Source organism: Leptonychotes weddellii, chromosome 7, assembly GCF_054177405.1.
Source record: "Leptonychotes weddellii isolate Sample4059 chromosome 7, ASM5417740v2, whole genome shotgun sequence".
NCBI lineage: Eukaryota > Metazoa > Chordata > Mammalia > Carnivora > Phocidae > Leptonychotes > Leptonychotes weddellii.
The window spans coordinates 39,005,513-39,029,469 of NC_138375.1; the positions used below are offsets into that span (position 1 = coordinate 39,005,513).

The 23,957-nt window shown below is 40.0% G+C and overlaps 2 protein-coding genes and 1 long non-coding RNA gene across 3 annotated transcripts in view; 1 reads left to right on the forward strand and 2 right to left on the reverse strand.

Annotated features, from left to right (window-relative positions):
- The window catches only part of DCTN4 (dynactin subunit 4), a 33,823-nt gene extending 14,267 nt beyond the window's left edge, over positions 1 to 19,556 (reverse strand). The window contains exons 1-8 of the mRNA XM_006741270.3: positions 19,390 to 19,556; positions 16,471 to 16,541; positions 14,127 to 14,305; positions 5,794 to 5,837; positions 4,497 to 4,604; positions 2,873 to 2,946; positions 2,532 to 2,644; positions 2,128 to 2,237 (exon numbers count right to left, since the gene is read on the reverse strand). Of these exons, the coding sequence (XP_006741333.1) occupies positions 2,128 to 2,237; positions 2,532 to 2,644; positions 2,873 to 2,946; positions 4,497 to 4,604; positions 5,794 to 5,837; positions 14,127 to 14,305; positions 16,471 to 16,541; positions 19,390 to 19,524 (834 nt within the window). The 5' untranslated portion in view covers positions 19,525 to 19,556. The remainder of the gene's footprint in view (positions 1 to 2,127; positions 2,238 to 2,531; positions 2,645 to 2,872; positions 2,947 to 4,496; positions 4,605 to 5,793; positions 5,838 to 14,126; positions 14,306 to 16,470; positions 16,542 to 19,389) is intronic.
- The window catches only part of MYOZ3 (myozenin 3), a 381,468-nt gene that overhangs the window by 50,027 nt on the left and 307,484 nt on the right, over positions 1 to 23,957 (forward strand). The window lies entirely within an intron of this gene.
- LOC145722446 (uncharacterized) lies at positions 12,737 to 14,117 on the reverse strand. The gene is made up of 2 exons (XR_014146733.1): positions 13,957 to 14,117; positions 12,737 to 13,746 (listed from the first exon to the last, which is right to left on the reverse strand). It is a non-coding gene; the product is annotated as an uncharacterized LOC145722446 (long non-coding RNA).

The following is a 23,957-nucleotide window of genomic DNA, read 5'->3' on the forward strand; positions in this document are numbered from 1 at the left end:
GGTGGTCTGAGAGTAGAAACTGTATGATTTCTATTCTTTTAAATTTAAGGGGTTTTTTTTTGTTTTTTATGGCCCAGAATGTAGACTGCCTTGGTGAATGCACGAGGTGAGCTTGAGAAAAATGTGTATTCTGTTAGATGAAGCAGTCTACAAATGTCAATTTTATCTAGTGATTGATGGTGTTGAGTTCACCTATGTCCTTACTGATTTTCTACCTGCTGGATCTGTCCATTTCTGAGAAGGGGGTAATGAAGTCTCCAACTACGAGAGTGAATTCATCTATTTTCTCTCTCATCTACTGCAGCTCTATCAGTTTTTGCCTCACATAGTTTGACACTATTGTTAGGCATATACACGTTAAGAACTGTTATGTCTTCCCGGAAAATTAACCCCTTTAGCATGATATGATGCCCTTCTTTATCTCTGTTAACTTTCTTTACTTTGAAATCTGCTCTGTCTGAACCTAATACAGCTACTCTTCTTGCTCTCCAGTGAGTAGTGTTAGCATGGTATATCTGTTTCCATCTGCTTACTTTTAATCTATATGTGTCTTTTTGCTTAAAAAGTGGGTTTTTCCTTCCTTTTTATTTAAAGTATTTGTTAAGTACAGTTGACACACAATGTGACATGAGCTTCAGGTGTACAACATAGTGATTCAACATCCCTATATGCTATGCTCACAAGTGTAGCTACCATCTGTCACAACACTATTACAGTATCATTAATTATATTCCTGTGCTGAGCCTTTTATTCCTGTCCATAACTAGAAGCCTGTATCTTTTCCTTCTTTCTTAGAAAGCTTTTGCATTATAGCAATTTTCTAACATATGCAAAATACAGAACAGTATTAGAAATTCCTAGGTACACGTGACCCAGCTTCAACAATTAGCAACTTGTTAGCAACAATGGCCAATCTTGTTTCATCTATACTCTCACCCATTCACCATGCCTATTTTGAAACAAACATCGGACATCATGTCATTTCATCCATAATATTCTGGTATACATCTCTAAAAGATGAAGATATTTTTAAAAATAACATTATTATTATCCCTAAAAACACGAAAAGTTCTTGTAATAGCATCAAAAATCCAGCTAGTGTTTAACTTTCTCCAAAGGTTTCATAAATGTTTCTTCCCTTCCTCCCTCCCTCCCTCGCCCCTTTCTTCTTAGGTTTTGTTTGAATTGGGATTTAAATGAAGTCTACACACTGTGTTTGGTTGATATGCCGCTCAGGTCTCTTCTAATCTACAGCTGTGTTGTTAACGGTAGCCACTAGTCACATGTGGTTATTTAATTAATAAAAATGAAAGACAGTACCTCAGGCACACTGTCACATTTCAAGTGCTCAATAGCAACACTTGGTGAGTGGCTACCATGTTGGACTGTGCATATACAGAACATTCCCATCATCAGAGAAAGTTCTGCTGAATAGCATTGATCTAAAAGGTTTCTTTTCCATTTTCTTTTGGTTTTCTTTTACAGGGTATTTATTGAAGAAACTCAGTTGTTTTATAAATTCATAGAGGCTGGATTTTGCTGATGTTTCTTCTTTCTTGCTTTCTTTTAAATTATTATTATTATTTTTTTTTTTAAGATTTTATTTATTTATTTGACAGAGAGTGAAAGAGCACAAGCAGGGGGAGCAGCAGAGGGAGAGGAAGAAGCAGGCCCCCTTCCAAGCAGGGAGCCTGACGCGGGACTCGATCCCAGGACCCTGGGATTATGACCTGAGCTAAAGGCAGATGCTTAACCATCTGAGCCACCCAGGCGCCCCCCTCTTTTAAATTATTTTATTACTCCTCTTTGTTTCCTCTCTACCAGCTTAAAAGTTATATATTCTTTCACTACTCTTTTAGGGGTCAGTGCTCTGAACTTATTAACCTTCAGGTACCTCAGTTTCCACATCTATAGAACAGGGGTAACAATAGTACCTTCATCTCATAGTTGGGAGGATTTTTATCTTGAAAGCATTTAAAATGGTGCCTGGACACCAAGTACATTCTCTATAAGCATATTTTATATTTACTACATTCCAGAAGCTTCGGTATTGGCCAGATACCAATGTTTAATTTATTTCTGCTTTTCTCTGGTACAAATGACAATTGTACAGAATGGAATAATTACCCGACAGCGCAGGGACCGTTTGATCAGAAGATGTTTGTGACGAGGATAGAGCTGTGAAGCACAGACTGGCTGGAAGTCAGGCTGCAAGAGGCGCTGCTGAAGGGTGGTCACTAGCATGAAAGGCAGAACCCAGGCTTAGTTTACAATGATTCACTCAAAATCAGACTTATGAGATAATCACATGAAACAATACTTCCTTTGTGAATAGTTCTTCAAAAACTACAAAAGAGAAATTTGATATTTTAAAGTTCTTCAAATGATTGTATCTATTTCATTTGTTACTTGATTTATTTTATTACTAACAACCATGATGCCTTAAATATCTCAAAACTCAGGGCGTATCAGTAACAAAAGCAAAATTAGATGTAAAATAGAAACAAAGCAAAATCATATAAAAATATTACCCTCTGTTAAATTTACTGGTCTTATATAGTAATCTTCAGGTAGCGGCTCCACTTCGTCTACAGCCTGAGCTGGCTCAATCTTTATCTCTTTCTGGTCCTCTCCTTCTTTAAGGCTAAAAGATAAAAAGCACTAATTTCTCAAAGGTCCACCTGTTCATCTTCAAAGTCTATGATATCAATAACTGAAGTATTCTTCTATTGTAGAACATTCTTTCTCTGTTCAGGTCTTTTCTAAGCATGACAATCTTCTTCCCCAGTAGCAACTGTTTAATGTCACCTTCCTTCAATATTCATTTTGATACCTGCTTTTCTCCTCAAAGCCATTTAATGTCCAAACTTACGACAGTCCAGCAAGGGTACTGATGGTTGCACCAGCTCGTGGTCGCTGAAGCCTGGTTCCAAGACCATATTTGTCCTAAACAGAGTTCAGAAATTCCAATTATAAATCCCATTTTTATACATCCTGTTTACCAAAAGAAAGACTTTTGGGTGGGACAGCATGAGAAGCTCAGGGAAATAAGCAAAAAAAAAAAGCTAATTTGAAAGCTCCTTTTAAAGAAAGTAATTTGTAGCCCCACATCATCTTATTTTTAAAATAATAGCAAAAGCACCAAACATGGAGACTGAAATACATTAGTAGAGTAAAACTGAACTAAATGTGATTTTTTTTAAAAACTATTAATCTAAAAATATCTAAGCTATGACTTAGACCAGAACTATGTGGAGTGTCTAAGGCAAATGATGAATGTCTTCTTGGAACACCCAGTGATCATCTGCTAACTTCTTCAAGGTTAGCAAGAATCATAAAAGAGAACTTACCACTACATGAATAGTGTGTTGCTGTAGGCCCCCAAATAGCAGCAGGTTGCAACAGAGACAAAAAAATGCAGCATAAGACAGAAGCAAACTCATACAGCAGGCAGGTTATAAGGGAAGCTGGAAGAATTTAATTTAATTCAAATTTCTCTCCTACATACACTAGTGCATATGCTTATTATACCACTGGGCTATTCTGCAAATTTCATTTAGACTTCATTAAAGTCTCTGGTAAATGTACATGCTTTGCATATTTTAATATTTTTATAAAGTTCTAAACTAAATATTTTTATATGGACCTCACCAATCCTTAGGGTTTCAATGGCTTAACTAATTCTCATGCAGAAGCAGTATGACAAGTTACATTTCCTCAACTGTCAATCTACCCCACAGGATTGTTGTGAGGATTAAATATGTGAAAAGTCCTTATTAGAACAGTGTCTGACACATCACTGCCCTTCAGTAAATGTTACTTATTCAATGTCAACCTGCTCGACCCCAAGCAAGCATACAGAAAAGAAATTGTTCTATGAGAGCAAATAAAACTTGGGGGACAATAACAAAAGCTCCAAATCCTAATCTTTTGCTTCTGGATTGGTAGTACACAAACTAGTAGAGAATGACTTCCTTAAAGAATTCCTATCAATGACACTGGCACATATTACTATTTATTTAACCAGGCAAAAGGCACCGTGTAAGAGTCAGCGTTCTTCACCCTGGAGAACTATAGGAAGGTGCCAGAAATAATCATTTGAGCTGGGAACCCATTACTATAGAATGTCAAAGGTGGCCTACCTAGGTAATATGAATAAAATCTAACAATCGCCCATCTTCTCTGACTTTTCCGATTAAGAGTTCTGTGGTACCTACAAAATTAAACACTAGCCCTGGGGAATAATCAGAAAAGAGAGGGCAGTGATGCAAAAAGGAACACAAGTGTCCTTAAAACTCAAAGAACTCAAATAGAGTAAATGATATGGCAAAAACCTAACTGCTGGGCTTAAAAACCTATGATTTGAGAAACTTTACTCTGCTACCTATCATTCAGAAATCTAAGGTCAGTGGCCACCTTCTGAAATGATCACTGTTCTCAAGGCACACAGGTCTTGTTCAATGAACTGCACACTCCTTTTTGTACCAAGTCCTCACCGAAAAAGCCAAAGGCATATAGTTTCTACGCCGTGCCAGTTTCTTGCGATCTCGCTCAACCTTCTCTTTCTGAGCAAGCTGCTGGTAATATTCAATCAATTTGTTCATCTGTAAGAAATCAAAGATGCAGTAATTGTTTTCATGAAAAAGCTAACAGGAAATATGTAAAATTAATCAATAACACTAACTGGACACATAATGAACAGAGAAGACAAATGACTACGGTAGGCAAATTTGCCCTTTTCTTCAAAGAGAGTTTCTCTTCATTACATTTCTCTGAATTATTTGCAATATTAAAATGGAACCTTTAAGTTTAACAATGGGAAGAAATGGGCAATGAAAAGGCTAGGAAATTTCATGCCCTCTTTTCACTCCTCTTTTACTTCATTACTTATTTCCCCTTACAACTACTCCCATTTTTTCTGCACGGCCACAGGCCTATCTACTTCTAAGAATGTGACATCTTGTACTGTCTTCTCCCCCACTCATATATTTTCATTTTTAAAGTATGTCTTGGGGCGCCTGGGTGGCTCAGTCATTAAGTGTCTGCCTTCGGGCTCAGGTCATGATCCCAGGGTCCTGGGATCGAGCCCTGCATTGGGCTCCCTGCTCCGCGAGGGACCTGCTTCTCCCTCTCCCTCTCCTGCTGCTTGTGTTCTCTCTCTCGCTGTGTCTCTGTCAAATAAATTTTAAAAATCTTTAAAAAAAAAAAATAAAGTATGTCTTAATCCTAAAAGCAATACATGTTAATTGTGAAAACTTCAAGCAATATTAAACATAAAGAATAAAAAGCAATACTTCTCTGATGTCTCTTGTGCCCAAGTCCACTCTTGCCCTCACTAAAGGTATCTGCAATTATCAGCTTAGATATCTTTCTTACACACTACAGACGTGGGTATGAGATTACATTTTGCACGCATTAAAACAAAAACCCTGTGTATAGATATACAGCTTTTATATGTCTGAAAATAAGTATTTTTCCATATAGCGGAAAAACTTATTATTTTATAACTTCTTATTTCACTAAAAACAAACACATACTGTTTTCTTTTTCTGATTCACAGCCTGACTACAGAACTAAAGCTACAGCTAGGTTTCTCTATTAACTTAAGCCAGACTAGAAAATACAGCCATTGTGACTTAAATGTCTTATCAGAAGCCCTTTCTGTGTAACAGACACCAAAATACATATCAAAGATTTCTGGCATATGCCATATCCACTGATAAAATGGAAGATCTTCAGTCTTTTTCTCCATCTTTTCTTAGTTCATCCTCTCTCTGATGATGCTTTACTTACCCGTTGCGTGTGAGGATTTTCAGGTTCCTGCCAACCACCACTAGCTGCAAAACAAAAGGACATTAAACAAATTTTCATAATTTGGTATTTTTATTTTCATAAAAACAGGTCATCTGCAGGCCACAAAATGAAACTTAAAAACATAAAATCATAGAACTTTTTTTTTTTTTTTAAGATTTTATTTATTTATTTGACAGAGAGAGACACAACGAGAAAGGGAACACAAGCAGGGGGAGTGTGAGGGAGAAGCAGGTTTCCCACCAAGCAGGGAGCCCGATGCAGGGCTCGATCCCAGGGCCCCAGGATCATGACCTGAGCCGAAGGCAAATGCTTAACAACTGAGCCACCCAGGTGCCCCAAAATCATAGAACTTCTAAGAAATAGTCCTATGAGTTATATAGACCAAAACATTCAGAATGAAATTTTCATTAAAAATAATGATGGTGACAGGGGCACGTGGGTGGCTCAGTTGGTTAAGCAACTGCCTTCGGCTCAGGTCATGATCCTGGAGTCCCGGGATCGAGTCCTGCACTGGGCTCCCTGCTCGGCGAAGAGCCTGCTTCTCCCTCTAACCCTCCCCCCTCATGTACGCTCTCTCTCGCTCATTCTCGCTTTCTCAAATAAATAAATAAATAAATCTTAAAAAAAAAAAAATGATGGTGATAAAGATAACCACCCCCACCACAACTAACACATGCATAGCTTCTGTGCCAAGCATCTGAAATGCATTACGTTTCATTTTATACAATAACCCTTTGACATGGGGATTCTTATTATCAGTCTCATGAAATTGAGGCTCAAAGAGGTTAAATAACTTGCCCAAAGTCACACAGATAGTAAGTGGTAAAGCTGGGATTCAAACTCAAGCAGTCTGACTCTTAAGAACCTGATTTTATCTAGAATACTGTGCAATTTCTATGTTCTATGACCTTGATTCAGAGAAGAATTTCTTACATAAGAAACAAACAGCACAAATCACAATGGAAAAGATTATTCCAGAAAGCTAAAACCATAATGAATACAGCTGACTCTTGAACAACATGGGTTTGAACTGTGAGGGTCCACTTATAGGTGAATTTTTTTCAATAAATACAATAAAGCACTGTAACTACTTTTTCTTTTCTAGCTTACTATATTTTAAGACTACATATATACAATACATAAAATATACAAAATATATGTTCATCAACTATTTATGTTATCAGTGTGGCTTCCAGTCAACAGTAAGCTATTAGTAGTTAAGTTTTTGGGAAGTCAGAAGTTACCTGCAGATTCTCGACTGCACAGTGAGGGGGGGTCAACACCTCTAACCTCTGCATTTGTTCAAGGGTCAACTGTATATCTCAATAAAGCTAACAAAAAAAAAGGGAAAAAGTAAACTATAATGAGATACTATTTTACAAACATCAGTTTGGAAAAATTTGAAAGAAAGTCCCACAGTACTAGAGCAGCCAAGGATCTGGAGCAGCGGGTAGTCTACTCTTATTACTAGTGGGAGCAAAAACTGGTAAGCCATTTTGGAGAGCTAAAGATGTAGACAACTTAAAACAAGCAATTTTATTTTCAGTTATGCAGAGAAGCCTTTAGTCTTGGACTTAGGAAATACAGACAAGAATGTTTCTAATAGCACTGTTGTCAAAAGCAAAAAAAATGAAGGCCTAAATAAATGTCCATCAAGAAGAGACTGAATAAGTAAACTGTGGTAAGTCATGCATAAATCAGCTATGTATCAGGAACATAATGCCAATAGAGAAAAGCTGTAGTAGGATACATATACAGTATATTTCCATTTGTTTCATATTGAAAAAACATTGTTAGTGGCTACATACATATGTGGAGAAGAATAAAGACATGCATGGATACCGATAAACACTGGATTCAGGACTGGTATGATTACTTCTCTGGGAGGCTGAGGAAGGGGGATCTAGTGGGGATAGGCTACACAAGGAGCTTAAACTGTTTTGGTTATGTTTAATTTCTGAAGCTGGGTGATAAATACATGAATGTGTATTATCTGTATAAGTAAAAATAACCTTTTTTCAAAACAAAAAGGACGCTTGTTGAAGGTGACACCACACCTTCTTGCAAGAAACGACAACAATATCCTTTAGTATGATATTCATATTTTAAAGGTTGCCTTACTTATTAAGACAATCATGAAAAATAATTATGTGAAAGAAATGTTTTAGCTGTAATACTTCGAAAAATCTAGATGTTTTACCTAACTGCTTTAGAACTGGTAATTTATTCTGAAGAGCAATTTGGGAGACATAACGATCTCATTTCCTTGCACATTACAGACACAATGGCTTACTTATAAATAAACAAATAGTTCTAAAGTGGTTTCAGAGTTTCTCAGACACCAATGACATCATGAAAGAAAAAATTATCTGTACTCTTTAAGAGCTCCCAGTATTCAATTATTATTGTCAAGATACCCTAGAGGAGACAGACTTCTAGAAGTAAACACAGGTTTTAAGCTCTGAAATATAAATTCTCCAACATTAATGGCTCATAATCTAAAAAGCATAAAACATTCTCTTAAGAGTAACACTGAGAAATCTATTTGAACTTCTGGGCTTTGTTTCTTTACCTTGACAACAAGAGACAAAATACAAACATAGAAAAATACACTTCAAAAAAAATACACTTCAACTCACTGAGGCATACATACTCTGCCACTTTGAGGTTGTTTTTCATATTTAACTTACATTCATAAGCAAATTCAAACAACTTACTTGCTACACTGATACTAAAATACACAAATATTTACTGACAATCTAAAGATGCTATAGACTCTTTCTAATAAAAATCACATTTCAGGAAATATCTATCCACCAATGAGCAACAACCAAGAGCTCAAGCATTCTAAACCAAAGAGCAAACACAACAGAATCAAGGATTAAATTTTTATTTATTTTTTTTAAAAGATTTTATTTATTTATTTGACAGAGAGAGAGCGAGAGCAGGAACACAAGCAGGGGGAGTGGGAGAGGGAGAAGCAGGGGGAGTGGGAGAGGGAGAAGCAGGCTTCCCGCCAAGCAGGGAGCCCGAAGCAGGGCTCCATCCCAGGACCCTGGGATCATGACCTGAGCCGAAGGCAGATGCTTAACGACTGAGCTACCCAGCTCCCCATGACCCCAGGATTACGACCTGAGCCGAAGGCAGACGCCCAACGACTGAGCCACCCAGGCACCCCAAGGATTAAATTTTTGAGAGTTGAATCTAAAGAAACCTGACCCATATTTACTTCCAAATTGTGTAATCATCTATAAGAAGTTTTTACTTAAAGTCCATCTTCATTTTAGTTATGTCAACTGACATAATGAGTTCATTATGGGCTTCGTCATAGACTAGTAAGCTGAAATTTTAAAGATTTTATTTATTTATTTGAGAGAGAGAGAGAACGCACAAGCAGGAGGGAGGCGGAGAGGGAGAAGCAGACACCCCACTGAGCAGGGAGCCCAATGTGGGGCTTGATCCCAGGACCCTGGGATCATGACCTGAGCTGCAGGCAGACACCCAACAGAGCCACTCAGGCGGCCCCCAAGATGGGAATTCTTACCAAGTCTAAAAAGTTTCAGAAAACTGAATAAAATTTCAGAAAGATAAAAGATATGGGGAGTTAGCAATGCAACTATTTTTATAAAAAATAAATAGCAACTCAAGATTTTGAACTGACTACACAGAGTTTCTACTCTCTGATGTTAACCATGGAGTACCGGAAATGTAAAAATAAAGGAAGTTTCCCAGTCAACAAAGCCAAAAGACAACCGACAGAATGGGAGAAGGTATTTGCAAATGACATATGAGATAAAGGGCTAGTATCCAAAATCTATAAAGAACTTATCAAACTCAACACCCAAGGAACAAATAAATGAAAATGGGGAGAAGACATGAACAGACATTTCTGCAAAGAAGACATACAAATGGCCAACAGACACATGAAAAAGTGCTCAACACCTTGGCATCAGGGAAATACAAATCAAAACCACAATGAGATACCACCTCACACCAGTCAGAATGGCTAAAATTAACAAGTCAGGAAATGACAGATGTTGGCGAGGATGCGGAGAAAGGGGAACCTTCCTACACCGTTGGTGGGAATGCAAGCTGGTGCAGCCATTCTAGAAAACAGTATGGAGGTTCCTCAAAAAGTTGAAAATAGAGCTACCCTATGACCCAGCAATTGCACTACTGGGTATTTACCCCAAAGATACAAATGTAGTGATCCGAAGGGGCACGTGCACCCCAATGTTTATAGCAGCAATGTCCACAATAGCCAAATTATGGAGAGAGCCTAGATGTCCATCGACAGATGAATGGATAAAGATGTGGTATATACGTACAATGGAATATTAGGCAGCATCAGAAAATGAAATCTTGCCATTTGCAACGACATGGATAGAACTAGAGGGTATTAAAAAAAAAAAAAGAACTAGAGGGTATTATGCTAAGTGAAATAAGTCAATCAGAGAAAGACAAGTATCATATGATCTCACTGATATGTAGAATTTGAGAAACAAGGCAGAGGATCATAGGGGAAGAGAGGAAAAACATGAAACAAGACAAAATCAGAGAGGGAGACAAACCGTAAGAGACTCTTAATCTCGAGAAACAAACTGAGGGCTGCTGGAGTGGAGGGCGGTGGGAGGGACGCGGTGGCTGGGTGATGGACATTGGGGAGGGTATGTGCTATGGTGAGTGCTGTGAATTGTATTAAGACTGATGAATCAGACTTGTACCCCCCTGAAACAAATAATACATTGTATGTTTAAAAAAAAAAAAAAAAACCCACCATAATATTAAAGAAGGTCAAAGCTGGAGAATTCACCCTAGATAGTTATTAAGATCTATTTTTAAACTTTTTATTTTTATGTATTTTATTATTTTTTATCATGAATATGCTTCTAACATACAGTGTTAGATGCAGTTGTACAATATAGTGATTCAACAATTAAAAAAAAAAACCCAAAACAATTCTATACATTACTCAGTGCTTATCACAGTCAGTGTACTCTTTTTTTTTTCGTTGTGGGACTTTTTAAAAACTTAATTACTTTTTAAATTCCAGTATAACCAATGTACAGTGTTATATTCGTTGCAGGTGTACAATATAGTGTTTCAACAATTCTATGCATTACTCAGTGCTCAAATAAGTGTACTCTTAATCCTCTTCACCTATTTCCCCCATCCCCCCACTTACCTGCTCTCTGGTAACCATCAGTTTGTTCTCTATAGTTAAAGAGTCTGTTTTTCTTTGTCTCTTCTTTTCTTTGTTCATTTTGTTTCTTAAATTTTTTATTTAAAAAATAAATAAATAAAGGAAGTTCCCTTTAATAAAGGTAAGTGCAATCTCCACCCTGAAATGCTCAAATGATGGAAAGGTAGTTAGTGCCTTGGTGGTCTTTAGGTCAAAACACACACACAGTTTTTCTGTTTTACTGCTAAACATTTTACGTAAATACATGTGTCTTTGAGCATGTGTTTAATGCTCCAGCATATTTGGATATGGAAATGCTGGGCAGAAGGATAAAAGCCGTTTATTTTCAATAAACGGTGAAGAGGTTTTTAAGAGTACACTATTATGATGAACACTGAGTAATGTACAGAATTGTTGAGTCACTGTATTGTACACTTGAAATGAATGTAACACTGTATGTTAACTCTACTAGAATTAAAATAAATAAATAAAATGCCATTTATTTTGTTAAAATAAAAACAAATATAAATAGGGGCACTTCGGAGCACCTGGGCGGCTCAATCAGTTAAGCGTCCAACTCTTGATCTCAGCTTGAGTCTTGATCTTAGGGTTGTGAGTTCAAGCCCCAAGTATGGGGGGAAAAAAAAAAGGGGGGGGTGTCTGGGTGGTGTAGTCAGTTAAGTGTCTTACCCTTGGTTTCGGCTCAGGTCGTGATCTCAGTCGTGAGTTCGAGCCCCAAGGTGGGCTCCACACTCAGCATGGAGTCTGCTTGAGATTCTCTCTCCCTTTGCCCCTCCCACTCGTGGTCTCTTTCTCTCTCAAATAAATAAATTAAATCTTTAAAAAAAAAAAAATAGGGGTCCCTGGCAGGCTCAGTGAAAGAGGAGCATGTGACTCAATCTCGGGGCTGTGAGTTCAAGCCCCATGATGGATGTAGAGTTCACTTAAATAAATATACTTTAAAAATAAATAAATATAAATAAATAAAATTTTAATAATTATCAAACTGCTCTCCAAGGTGGTAGTAGATGAAAGAACTATTTTGCCATATTCTTGCCAACACGTGATATTACCAGATCTAAAAAATTTGCCAAATCAATGAAGTTTTAATTTGTATTAATCATACAAGGCAATTTATGGATACTCAAAGAAAGAGTCAAAATAAAAGGAAAGGGCTAATGAATGCAAGGCCACACAAGGTGGATGGAAGAGTTGTGGAACCAAAGAGGGCTGTCTCAAGAGAAGATTCTCAAAGACCTGGTGCCCACTTAACTGTGAAAAAGATTTTTGTTGGTGGCATTAAAGAAGACACTGAAGAACATCACCTAAGAGATTATTTTGAACAGTATGGGAAAATTGAAGTGATCAAGATCATGACTGACCGTGGCAGTGGCAAAAAGAGAGGTTTTGCTTTTGTAACATTTGATGACCATGACTCTGTAGACAGGATTGTCCTTCAAAAATCCCATACAGTGAATGGCCACAACTGTGAAGTAAGGAAAGCCCTATCTAAGCAAGAGATGGCTACTGCTTCATCCAGCCAAAGAGGTCGAAGTGGTTCTGGAAACTTGGTGGTGGTCGTGGAAGTGGTTTTGGTGGGAATGACAACTTTGGTCGTGGAGGGAACTTCAGTGGTCGAGGTGGCTTTGGTGGCAGTCGAGGTGGAGGTGGATATGGTGGCCGTGGGGATGGCCATAACGGATTTGGTAATGATGGAAGCAACTTTGGAGGTGGCGGAAGCTCTAATGATTTTGGCAATTACGACAATCAATCCTCAAATTTTGGACCCATGAAAGGAGGAAATTTTGGAGGCAGAAGCTCCGGCCTCTATGGTGGTGGAGGCCAATACTTTGCCAAACCAAGAAACCAAGGTGGCTGTGGTGGTTCCAGCAGCAGCAGTAGCTACGGCAGCGGCGGAAGGTTCTAATCACTGCCAGGAAACAAAGCTTAGCAGGAGAGGAGAGCCAGAGAAGTGACAGGGAAGCTACAGGTTACAGCAGATTTGTGAACTCAGCTAAGCACAGTGGTGGCAGGGCCTCGCTGCTACAAAGAAGACATGTTTTAGACAATACTCATGTGTATGGGCAAAAAACTCAAGGACTGTATTTGTGACTAATTGTGTAACAGGTTATTTTAGTTCTGTGGAAAGTGTAAAGCATTCCAACAAAAGGTTTTAATGTAGTTTTTTTTTTTTTTTTGCACCCATGCTGTTGATTGCTAAATGTAATAGTTTGATCATGACGCTGATCAGACTATAAGACGCTAAATGTGTCTTTAAAAAAAAAAAAGAAAGGGCTAAAAAATGTCAGGGGAGAGAAACACAAACTTGAGTTGTAACTTTGTGGAAGGTTAAGGTCTTTCCATGGAATCTGCAAGGTTTGGAGGAGTTTGGAGTCAAGATAAAGATCATTTTAACCTGACTGTGGGCCCTTCCATGTACACATTTTGGTTATTGATCATTTTTATTTCCACTTCTGAGAGCTGCTCTTCTTACCCTTTGCCTAGTTTTTCTCTGGGGCTTCTTCCTTGATTTACAAGCGTTCTTCATTTTTGGTTATTTATCTTTAGTCTGTTATATATGACCCAAGTATTTTTCTTAGTTTGTCACTTTTATCTTTTAAATTTGTTCATGGTGTCTTTCATCATCAGGAGTGTTTATGTTTTATGAAGAGCATTAACATTTTGATTCTAAAAAAGTGTCGGATTTACCAATGCTATTTTACCAACTCTAAGAAAACTCAATAGGGCGCCTGGGTGGCTCAGTCGTTAAGCGTCTGCCTTCGGCTCAGGTCATGATCCCAGGGTCCTGGGATCGAGTCCCACATCGGGCTCCCTGCTCGGCAGGAAGCCTGCTTCTCCCTCTCCCACTCCCCCTGCTTGTGTTCCTGCTCTCGCTGTCTCTCTGTCAAATAAATAAATAAAATCTTAAAAAAAAAAAAAAAGAAAACTCAATAGTTTACCCAGTCTTAGATGAAACATTATAGTCCATAAATGTGAGAATTTGGAAACACAGAAGATTTACCTCTGAATTTAGCTCCTGCCTTCCAACAGGTAACAGAAATAATCATCTGTGGGCAATTTTAACACTACCAATTTCACAAAATCTCATGCTGAAGTCCGCCTGACTCACCCACAGATTTGTCTGCCATGCCTACATCTCTAGATGTCCAGCGACAAAATCCACAGGCCAGGTAGTAGGCTTTCTTCATGGTGGTCTTGGCAGGGTCATCTGGAAGTTGTGTGGAGATGCTTGTTGCCCGAGTAGAGAGAGTGTGCATACAGCCGGGACAGTCAAAGCAGTTGGCACACCTATAATACAACACCACTGTTATTCATTTGACAAATATTTATCAAGCAACTGCTATGTGCCACACACTGTTCTAGGTGTTAGGAACTCAAGAGGGAACTATAAGGGAGGACTGTCTCTCAACTAAAAAGAAATAAAAAACATATTAAAATCTTGTTTTAAAATTTAAAAGATACTACATGTTCATTTCATTTTTTAAAAAATGCAATCATCACCAAAGTTCCTGAAGAATTAGAGCCTGACCGAATCCGACTCCAGAGAAAATCACTATTAAACAGCCTGGATTTAACAATTTCAGACCCTATTTAGGCTTGTACAGACCACAAAGATTTCTGAGGAAGAGAGAGGTCACCGCTTATGCCTTTAGACAGGACAGAGCAGCTGCACAATGACAACTCAAGAGGCAATACTACAATAGGCTGTGAAACTGGGTCTGGAAAACAACTGCTTGTTTGCTGTGCCAGAGAGCTGACACAGAAACCAAACGATGCTATCAAACTACGACAGTTCAGGAGCAGTGACTTTTCGGGGCTTTCTGTTCTCTCCTTAGGCACTACTCTTCCTAATGCTCAGCCAACATTTCCCCTTCGGGGGCCCCTGTGCCTTGTTGCTTGTAACTTTTTCACCATCTGAGATTATTAAGATTTCACTCCTAGTCCTGGACTTACTCTGAAGCTCTGTTCTACAACTCTAATTACCCGCGATATTTTGCCATAACATCCTCATATAAGGATAATAATGGTATCTACCCACTGTTCACTGCTCACTGATACTTTGAGGATTAAATGATGAAATCAATGTGTGGACAGCACACAAAGAAACAGTGTCTGGCTTATTAGGAACTATTTCTCGGGTTCAGGAAAGAAAAGTCATGGTGGTTCACATCCATGGAGGTGTAAGGGTATGATTGGTAGCAAAGGACTTACACACTAAGCTAAAAACCAAATGGCACCCAGTGACAATGAGCACACCTACTACCCAGATCTTGGTTTTTAATACCATTTTCCAATAAAAGGAACCAGGGCTCCTTGGAGAAATGGCTAATTCAAGGACTGAGGCAGAGTCCTGGGATGAGCCTGGAGTATCTTGAAGGACCAAAAAATAAGAAAATGCTCAAATGAATGAACAGCCCCCCCCAACCCACGCAACAATGGGGGTACGTCAAAGGGATATTGAAGTCTACCAAAAGAGCTCCCGATGGCCAAAGCTGGAACAACGTGAGCAAAAAAATAAAGTGGTACTGGATTATATCCTAAGGTATAAAATCAATATTCACGCTTTAAATAAATGATTAAATAAATAAATAGGGGAGGAGAAAAATCTGCCTTTCAAAAGAATTCCAAATAATTTAAGTAGAGAACCCTCATGGAGGGGGAACATAACTCCCCACTATTTAAGTGTCGGCTGTAAGAGTGTTTTCTTTCCAAAGAGTACAGTATAAAAAAAGAGAAAAATTCTATATTGGAGAAACCTGACAAACACTAGCTCAAGCCAGGTCATCAAGGCTAACATCAACAGTGATAAGTTCCATTGACAGTATGTACCCTTGGTGGGATGTAATGAAAGATGCACTTTACCTCTGTTGTCTTCCTCCCCATAACACATTCCCCCAGCTGATGAGAAAAACATCAGATAAATTCCAATTGAGGGACATTATACAAAATATCTTACCAGTACTCCTCAAAACTTTCAAGGTCCTCAAAACCAAGGAAAGTTTAAGAAAATGTCACACCAAGAGAAGCCTAAAGAGACATGAGTATTAAATATAACATGGGTATCCTAAATAGAATCCAGGAACAGAAAAAGGAGATTAGGGAAAAACTGAGGAAATCTGAATAAAATGAAGCATTTATTTAATAATAAAGTATCAAGTTCATTAATTGAGACAAATATACTATACTAATACAAGATGTTAACAATAGGGGAGACTATGTATGAAGTACACAGAACTCTCTATACCATCTTCACAATAATTCTTAAGTCTAAAACTGTTCTAAAATAGAAAATTAATTTAAAAAAATCAAAGGACATTTCATCTTTGGCAAAGGTGATGCTAAAAAATGAAAACCAGCTAGTTAAAAATGTGAGTTATTTTCCATGTGTTTTCTTGCCAACTATTAAAAAAATAGTTGAGGAAAACAGAAAAAAAAATGGATCCCAATCTTACCTATTCTTTTTTAGTTTGGCTTCAGCCGATGGCATATTTTCTAAGCAACTGGGACAATAATGGGAGTCCACCTAGAAAGAAACAAGAAATCAAAAATCAGAGGAAAAGGCACTCAGTCTAGCTTGTATATACATCTATTCCAAATAGTGCATTCTAAAATATACTGCAGCAGAAAGTGAGAAACCACTGATATGCCAAAGAACCTAGACTGTTTTCAGCTTAGGGTTTATTCTTTTTTTTTAAAGATTTTATTTATTTATTTGAGAGAGAGAGAGTGAGAGAGAGCATGAGAGGGGAGAAGGTCAGAGAGAGAAGCAGACTCCCCACTGAGCGGGGAGCCCGATGTGGGACTCGATCCTGGGACTCCAGGATCACGACCTGAGCTGAAGGCAGTTGCTTAACCAACTGAGCCACCCAGGCGCCCTAGGGTTTATTCTTCAACCATGTTTTTTCTTATCCTCTGTATTTCCTAAAACCCTTCCATTTTTCCTTTCTGATCTTACCTGTTCCCTTTCATCAGGATTTTATGTAATAATGTGTTAAAAGTTGTCTATGGAAAAGAAGAACTCTACGATAATCTAATGAACAGACTAATAAATAAAATAACCCAATTTGTGAAGCTGTGATCAAATATCCTTCTATCCTTTTATACTGTTTTAACTTGACCACACTTAAGGGAGACTTTAAAAGTTTTCTCATTACTAAAGTATTACATGTTCACAAAAGCATAAATTAACATTTACAAAATCAGCTTTAGCCAACTGGTTAGAGATTTTTAAATAGCAAATTAAACTACTAAACTAGCAAGATAGTCTTATTGTATTTAACTCAAAAACACAGAAGAAAATTAAATTCACTGTATTTTTTTTTAAATATTTTATTTATTTATTTGAGAGAGACAGCGATAGTGAGAGAGAGCTCGAGCAGGAAGGAGGGGGAGAAGCAGACACCCCGCGGAGCAGGGAGCCCGAGGCGGGGCTCGATCCTAGGACCCTGGGATCATGACCTGAGCCGAAGGCAGAGGCTTAACCATCTGAGCCACCCAGGCGCCCCATAAATTCACTGTATTTTTTAAGCTCTGAATAATTATTTTCTTTAATGTAGGTAGATCCTATTTGACAGTTCTAGAACTCTAATCACCTACAGATGTAAAGACAGATTTAAATGAATATAAATACTATGACAGAAACTGGCTTCTTTTTTCATCATCTGCTATACACAGGACCACCTTTGAAAAAATAAAGTCGCTGCTCAAATAATCTCCAGGAACATAAAACACAGTATTGCTAACTAATATCTGCACTTACTCATCATAAAAGGCAAACTATAATTTGTTCCTTCTTGTGGCTCTTTTCAAATTCTGCCTGTCCCTTCATGTGCAGCTCCAATCCCATGTTCTCCATTAGAACTTTCTGGACTCCTCCAGCCCTCCCTAGCCCCATCCTTCCCCAAACCCTAAACGGTCTCCACTTCACAGGTGGAGGTACACATGAGTCTGTAAAAGATGCAGTAAGACAGAATGTCCTAGCTCAAGATATCCTTAGAAATCATGGAGACTGAGCTCTCTAATGACCATCAAGTGGGAATCTATTCCAACATATTCTGGAGGTGGAGGTGGAGGTGGAGGTGGAGCTGCAACAGGAAAACATAAAAAAGACAAAGGACCTGCTAAACAGATACACACAGAGAAAATGCTAATGAAGAAAAAAATACAAGAAATATCATGTATATTATATGGCATTGATTTTTCTCTTGTATTACTTAACTGCTTTCTGTGACTATTCTTAATATTATGAAAAATACACCCAATAAAATTGTTAATAATAATGTGTAAAACAGCTTATAGTATAGGACACGTTTTCATATGCATTTTTAACAGTCCAGGGATTTTCAATGTTCTCTGAATCATGTTTCAAATCCTGATTTGAAAGGCTGCTGTTGAGTTTCAAATCTTGGTCCTCCCTGCCACCCCCAAAGTTTTGGCTGTGTGACCTAGGGCAAACACAGTGTTGCTTTAATTACAGTTGTTTTTTTTTTTTTAATAATATCCATTCTATTGGCCTGTAGGATGATTAAAGGAGTTTACATAAACCACGTGGCATATAGAAAGCTCTGAATAAGCAGCAACTGTTACCAGCAGCTTTTCCTTAACTAGACTGAGTCACTCAACAGCAGGATTTATGTTTTTCTCGTCTTTTAAAACCCAAAGCTTACGGAATGAACAAGATGTGCCAAGTGCTGTAGAAGTTTGGGGATTTTCTTATTTGTTTTTTTGTTTCTTTCTTTTATGGGGTGGGGCGTTTTACGTTCTGAGCAATCCGACTTCCAACGCCCACTTGTGCCTGCGAAGGACAGCACCATACCCTCTGGAGAAGCGCCATGAGCTTCTTAGACCAGACCTTATTCTAAGAGCTTTTCACCCAACTCGCCCCAACCCGACCTCTTCCCTGCTGCAGGCCTTGGCCTGAGCCAGAAAACACAGCAACGCCCAGTTTCTGGCCAAAGTAGGGGCTGAACTTCCAGGATGGGAGGGGCATGAATGAGAATGCCTGTGGGCTCCACCCTACAATCAGTTATGGATCTCGCCCCTCAAGTGGCCTGAATAATCCACCCCACATCTTCCTCCCCAACCCACCCAATTACCAAACACCCCAGGAGACCGCCAGGGTCCCTAAAGTCAGGTTTGTCCAATCCGAGAGCGCTCTAGAACCAAAAGATCCGCTCAGCCCCACCCAAGGCCGTCCTTCTTTCCAAATGACAAATTATAAGCAAATTAAATCAACAGCAAATCTGAGTGACGGAAGACATAACCAATCAGCAAGCCAGGAAAATGACTACCCGCCAGTCGCGGTGACTAGGACGAACCCTTCCCCCCTCTCCCCCAACATATACACATTCTTCACGGGCCGACTGCATTACCTCGTGAGACACACATTCCAGCGACCGCAGCTCGCTACAATAGCGGCAGAAATAAAGCTGCGACAGCGGGGCCCGAACCTTCTTTTCTCCCTGGACTAGGTAGAGAACCCGCTCCGATTGCAGCAAGGACGCCATCTTGGAGGGGGAGGAGTCAACGACGCTCTCGTCGCGTCACGTGATCCAAGAGCCTGCGTTTGCCTCGCCGCTTTTCCTACGTCTTTCGTCGGAGACTTTGCGTAAGGTTTCCGACCTAGCGGGGTCTGACGCGGGCCGAAAGTCACAGTGCGCGTGCGCAGCTGGGGATCCTTGCTTTCTTCCCCAACGTTTTAGTGAGCGTTTGTTGCCTGAACGAAGTCCGACTTTTCTATCATTAAGTACGCAATCACAGATCACAGCCAGACAGGCCAGTGCTCTCCTTTTCTTTGTTTCTTCCAGGAAGAGAGGCTGCTCTTCTGTTTTATTTACAACTGCCTCTCCTGCCCTCACCTTCCAGGCCGACTTCCAGAAGGTAGATGGGTACCCCTTGACCAACATTTCTTCATTTCCTCCTCCCCCCGGCCCTTGGCAACAACCATTCTCTCTGCTTCTATGAGTTTGACTATTTTAGAATCCATATACAAGTGAGATAATGCAATATTATCTCTCTGGGTCTGGCTTATTTCGCTTAGCATACTGTCCTCCAGGTTCATCCTGTTGCTACAAATGGCAGGAGATATATATTTATATATTTATGTTTATATTATATTTATATTTCAGTTATTGTGTGAATATTTATATATCACATTTTCTTTATTCATCTGCTGATATTTACATTGTTTCCATATCTTGGCTATTGTGAATAATGCTGAAATGATCATGGGAGTGCAGCTATCTCTTAAGATTCTGATTTCATTTCTTTTGGCTATAGACCCAGAAGTGGAACTACTGAATCATAAGAGAGTTCTATATTTAATTTTTTGAGGAACCTCCATATTGCTTTCTGTAGAGGCTGTACCAGTTTACATTCCCTCAACAGTGTACAACAGTTCTCTTTTCTCCGTATCCTCGACAACACTTGTTATCTTTTATCTGATAATGGCCATTTTAACAAGTGTGAGGTGATGGCTCATTGTGGTTTTGATTTGCATTTCCCTGATGGTTAGTGATGTTGAGCAACTTTTCATATATCTGGTGGTCATTTGTGTTTTCTTTAGAGACCTATCTATTCAGGTCCTTTGCCCATTTTTAAATTGGGGTACTTATTTATTTATTTTGCTATTTATTTTGGATATTAACCCCTTATCAAATACATGATTTGCAAATATTTTCTTCCATTCTGTAGGTTGCCTTTACATTCTGTTGATTGTTTCTTTTGCTATGCGAAAAGTTTTTTTTCTGTTTTTAAGATTTTATTTTATTTATTTGACAGAGAGCGAGAGAGCACAAACAGGGGGAGCGGCAGAGGGAGAGGGAGAAGCAGGCTCCCCAAGCCGGATGCAGGGCTCCATCCCAGGATCCTGGTTCATGACCTGAGCCGAAGGCAGACACTTAATTGACTGAGCCACCCAGGCGCTCCTGCTATGCAAAAGGTTTTTAATTTGATGGAATCCCACTTGTCTATGTTTGCTCTTGTTGCCCAGAGCCTGCAGGTAGAGAAAGGCTACAGACTTGAGCTGACTCCACATGAAACATACCTTTTGGAGCACTGCTTTTGAACAATTCAATTCAATGGACAATTATCTGGTCCCTATGTGGCAGGTACTGGGGAGGGAATCAGAGATAAATGAGACAGTTCCTGCCCTAGGCCCTAGGGCAGTGTTTCTCAAGTGTGGCGGTGGATCACCTACACAGAGAATTACCATTATAAATGCAGATTCCAGGCCCTTATCAAGACCCAAATTAAGGGACGCCTGCGTGGCTAGGTCGTTAGCGTCTGCCTTCTGCTCAGGTCATGATCCCAGGGTCCTGGGACAGAGTCCCGCATCAGGCTCCTTGCTCGGCAAGCAGCCTGCTTCTCTCTCTGCCCGCCGCTCCCTCTGCCTGCCCCTCTCCCTGCTTGGGCTTGCTCTCTCTCTCTCTCTGACAAATAAATAAATAAAATCTTTAAAAAAAAATAAAAAGACCCAAATTAGAATTTTGGGGAGTGAGGCCCAGAAATCTAAATCTCTATTAAGCTTCCAGATGAGTCTCATGCCCACAAAATTGGAGAACCACTGTTTTTTCATAATCACTTGTTTAACTTTCTGTATTTGGCCCCAGGCCTGAGCATGGCAGGCCTTGTCTCTGCTGCTTTCTGAGCATTGGCAGCACTGCCTTGCAGGTTATCAGATGTTTTCTGCCCCCTGTGCTATGGAATATGGGAAGTCTCCAATGGCAGAAAACTAAGGCATCCTGCCTATCTCTTGCCAGGCCTCTCTCCCCACCTTCAGGGGCTGGATTCTATTCTCCATGATTCCGGTTCCACAGAGCCCTACCCGTCAGACTCTGAAAATTAGTCCTCACTTTGGAGATCCATGTTCCAGGGCCAACTCCAGTCCCCGGGCCCAGGGTCCTCCCCAGACCTTTTTACTTTGAAGTATATGATTACTACATGAATACCTCCTTGGGATCCCTCTGGAAATCCACTTGGCAAACCTGGAGGTGTGAAAGAGTGAACATTTTATGGGACAATCATTGACCAATGTAGGGTGGGAACCTGTGAATAAATGCCTCTCTCTTCTTTCTCCTAGACATTCTCAATGTATCTTTAGAGGGTACCAGCAGGATCAAGCCCTAGTTGCATGCGGTGGTGACCAGCTTGGATAACGTGCCCTTGTACTGACCTTCATTTCAACTGGTTGACTTTTCCCAGCTCCCTGCGTGCAAGCTCTGATGTCTAAGGGGAGTTGAAGTTAAGACAGGAACCCACGAGTGTAGCTGCCAGGTAACTGGTAACCACACTTAATACTTACTGGCAGGGAGCCCTCATGAAAAGACCAGACCAGTTTATACCCTCACCATTAGTATCCGAAACTCCCATTTCCTCATTGTTTTGCGAATATGGAATATTATCAAATATGGGTGAATAATTTTATGCTTTCTAGCTATGGGATCTTGAAAAAGCCATTTTCACTCCGAGTCTTGTTTCAAAACCCACAGAATGGAAAAATAAGCCCTGTTTTGAGGTAAATAGCAAATCACCGTGGCTGAGAAAGCACTCTGTAAGCTGTGAAGGACTAGGCACATGTAAGAAACGGTCCCTGATTATTCCAAATATGAAAAACCCAAAAGGGTTTTCCTTTCTCTAAAGAATCCTTAGGAGTAAATTCACAATAATGACTAAAAAAAAACTGGAGTTAGTCACACTTTGGTCAGATGAGATCTTGCAGAGAGGGCCTGAAATTGAGCCCCCACATCAAAGGCTCAGGGTCCTCTGCAACGTAAGAATCCTGGAGGGCTAGTCTGAACCGGTGCTGGCCATCGGCCTGGGTCACCCTTCTCGTTTGGGTTTCCTGCTAGAAAAGTGCGTTAACCACAGGTTTCCCTGCATTGAATCTGCACACTCACCTAAAAGCCATAGTAAGTGAACAGAGGGAGAAGAAAAAAGTCCCCTGTTTCTTCAAACCCCTCCTGGCCCCCCCGAAGGGCACTGCCTGGGAAATGTGGTGGTGGTGCTTATTTCCCCAGCGGAAACATAGCAGAGGGCTGCAGCTCTGTCTTCATTCTGGGGGCGTGGCCACAGACTCAACTCGGAATTGTTTTTCCAGAGCTTCTTACCTTGCTCCGTTTCCCTGCCTCCTCTATTGTAGCTATAGTCTTACTCTCACCTAGCTGCCCCAGCCAAAAACCTGGGGACTTCCTGGGTGGCTGTTGCCTTTCAGTCCTACCTCCTGCATAGCCCAGCCACCTGCCTCTCTTCATTCTCATTGCCCACTGCCTTCATTCGGTTTCACCAGTTTTCTCTTGAGTGTGTCGAAGCCTCCTGACTGCTCCTCGGTTTGCTCTCCACACTGAGCCAGAGCGATGTTTCTGAAAGGCATATTTTGATCTTGATCCTTTTTTGTTGTTCAGCTTTCTCCAGTGGCTCTCCAACACCTACAGGAGACACCCCCAAACTCTTGGGATAGCATATAAGGCCCCCCAGGCCCCGGGGCCTGCCTACCTCTTCAGCCTCATCTTCCAAACACCTCCTACTTAGACTCAAGGCCTATCTAACTCTTGCCGAGCCACCAACAGAAATGTGCAGTTCATGTAAGCCGTCATGCCTCTGTATGTGCAGTTCCCTCCGCCAGATATAACCTTCATCTGCCTGCCGGTTCAAGGCTCATTTCATCAGTGAAACCTTGTCTGAACCTACAAAGAGGGACTTGGACACACTCGCCTTTGTCCCACAGCTGTGTCCTGTTAGAGCAACTGACATACTGCATTGTCTTTGTTTTCTTAGCAAATCTGTCTTCCCTTCCAGACCATGGCCTGGCAAAGGGCCTGGCCCAGAAAAGGGACTCAGTAAATGCTGTTTGATGACATACATCTGGGACTATTTATTACATGCAGAAATTGCTAAATCTGCTCACATTGCCTGATAGGTTATTGTTCGCAAGTCATCTAAC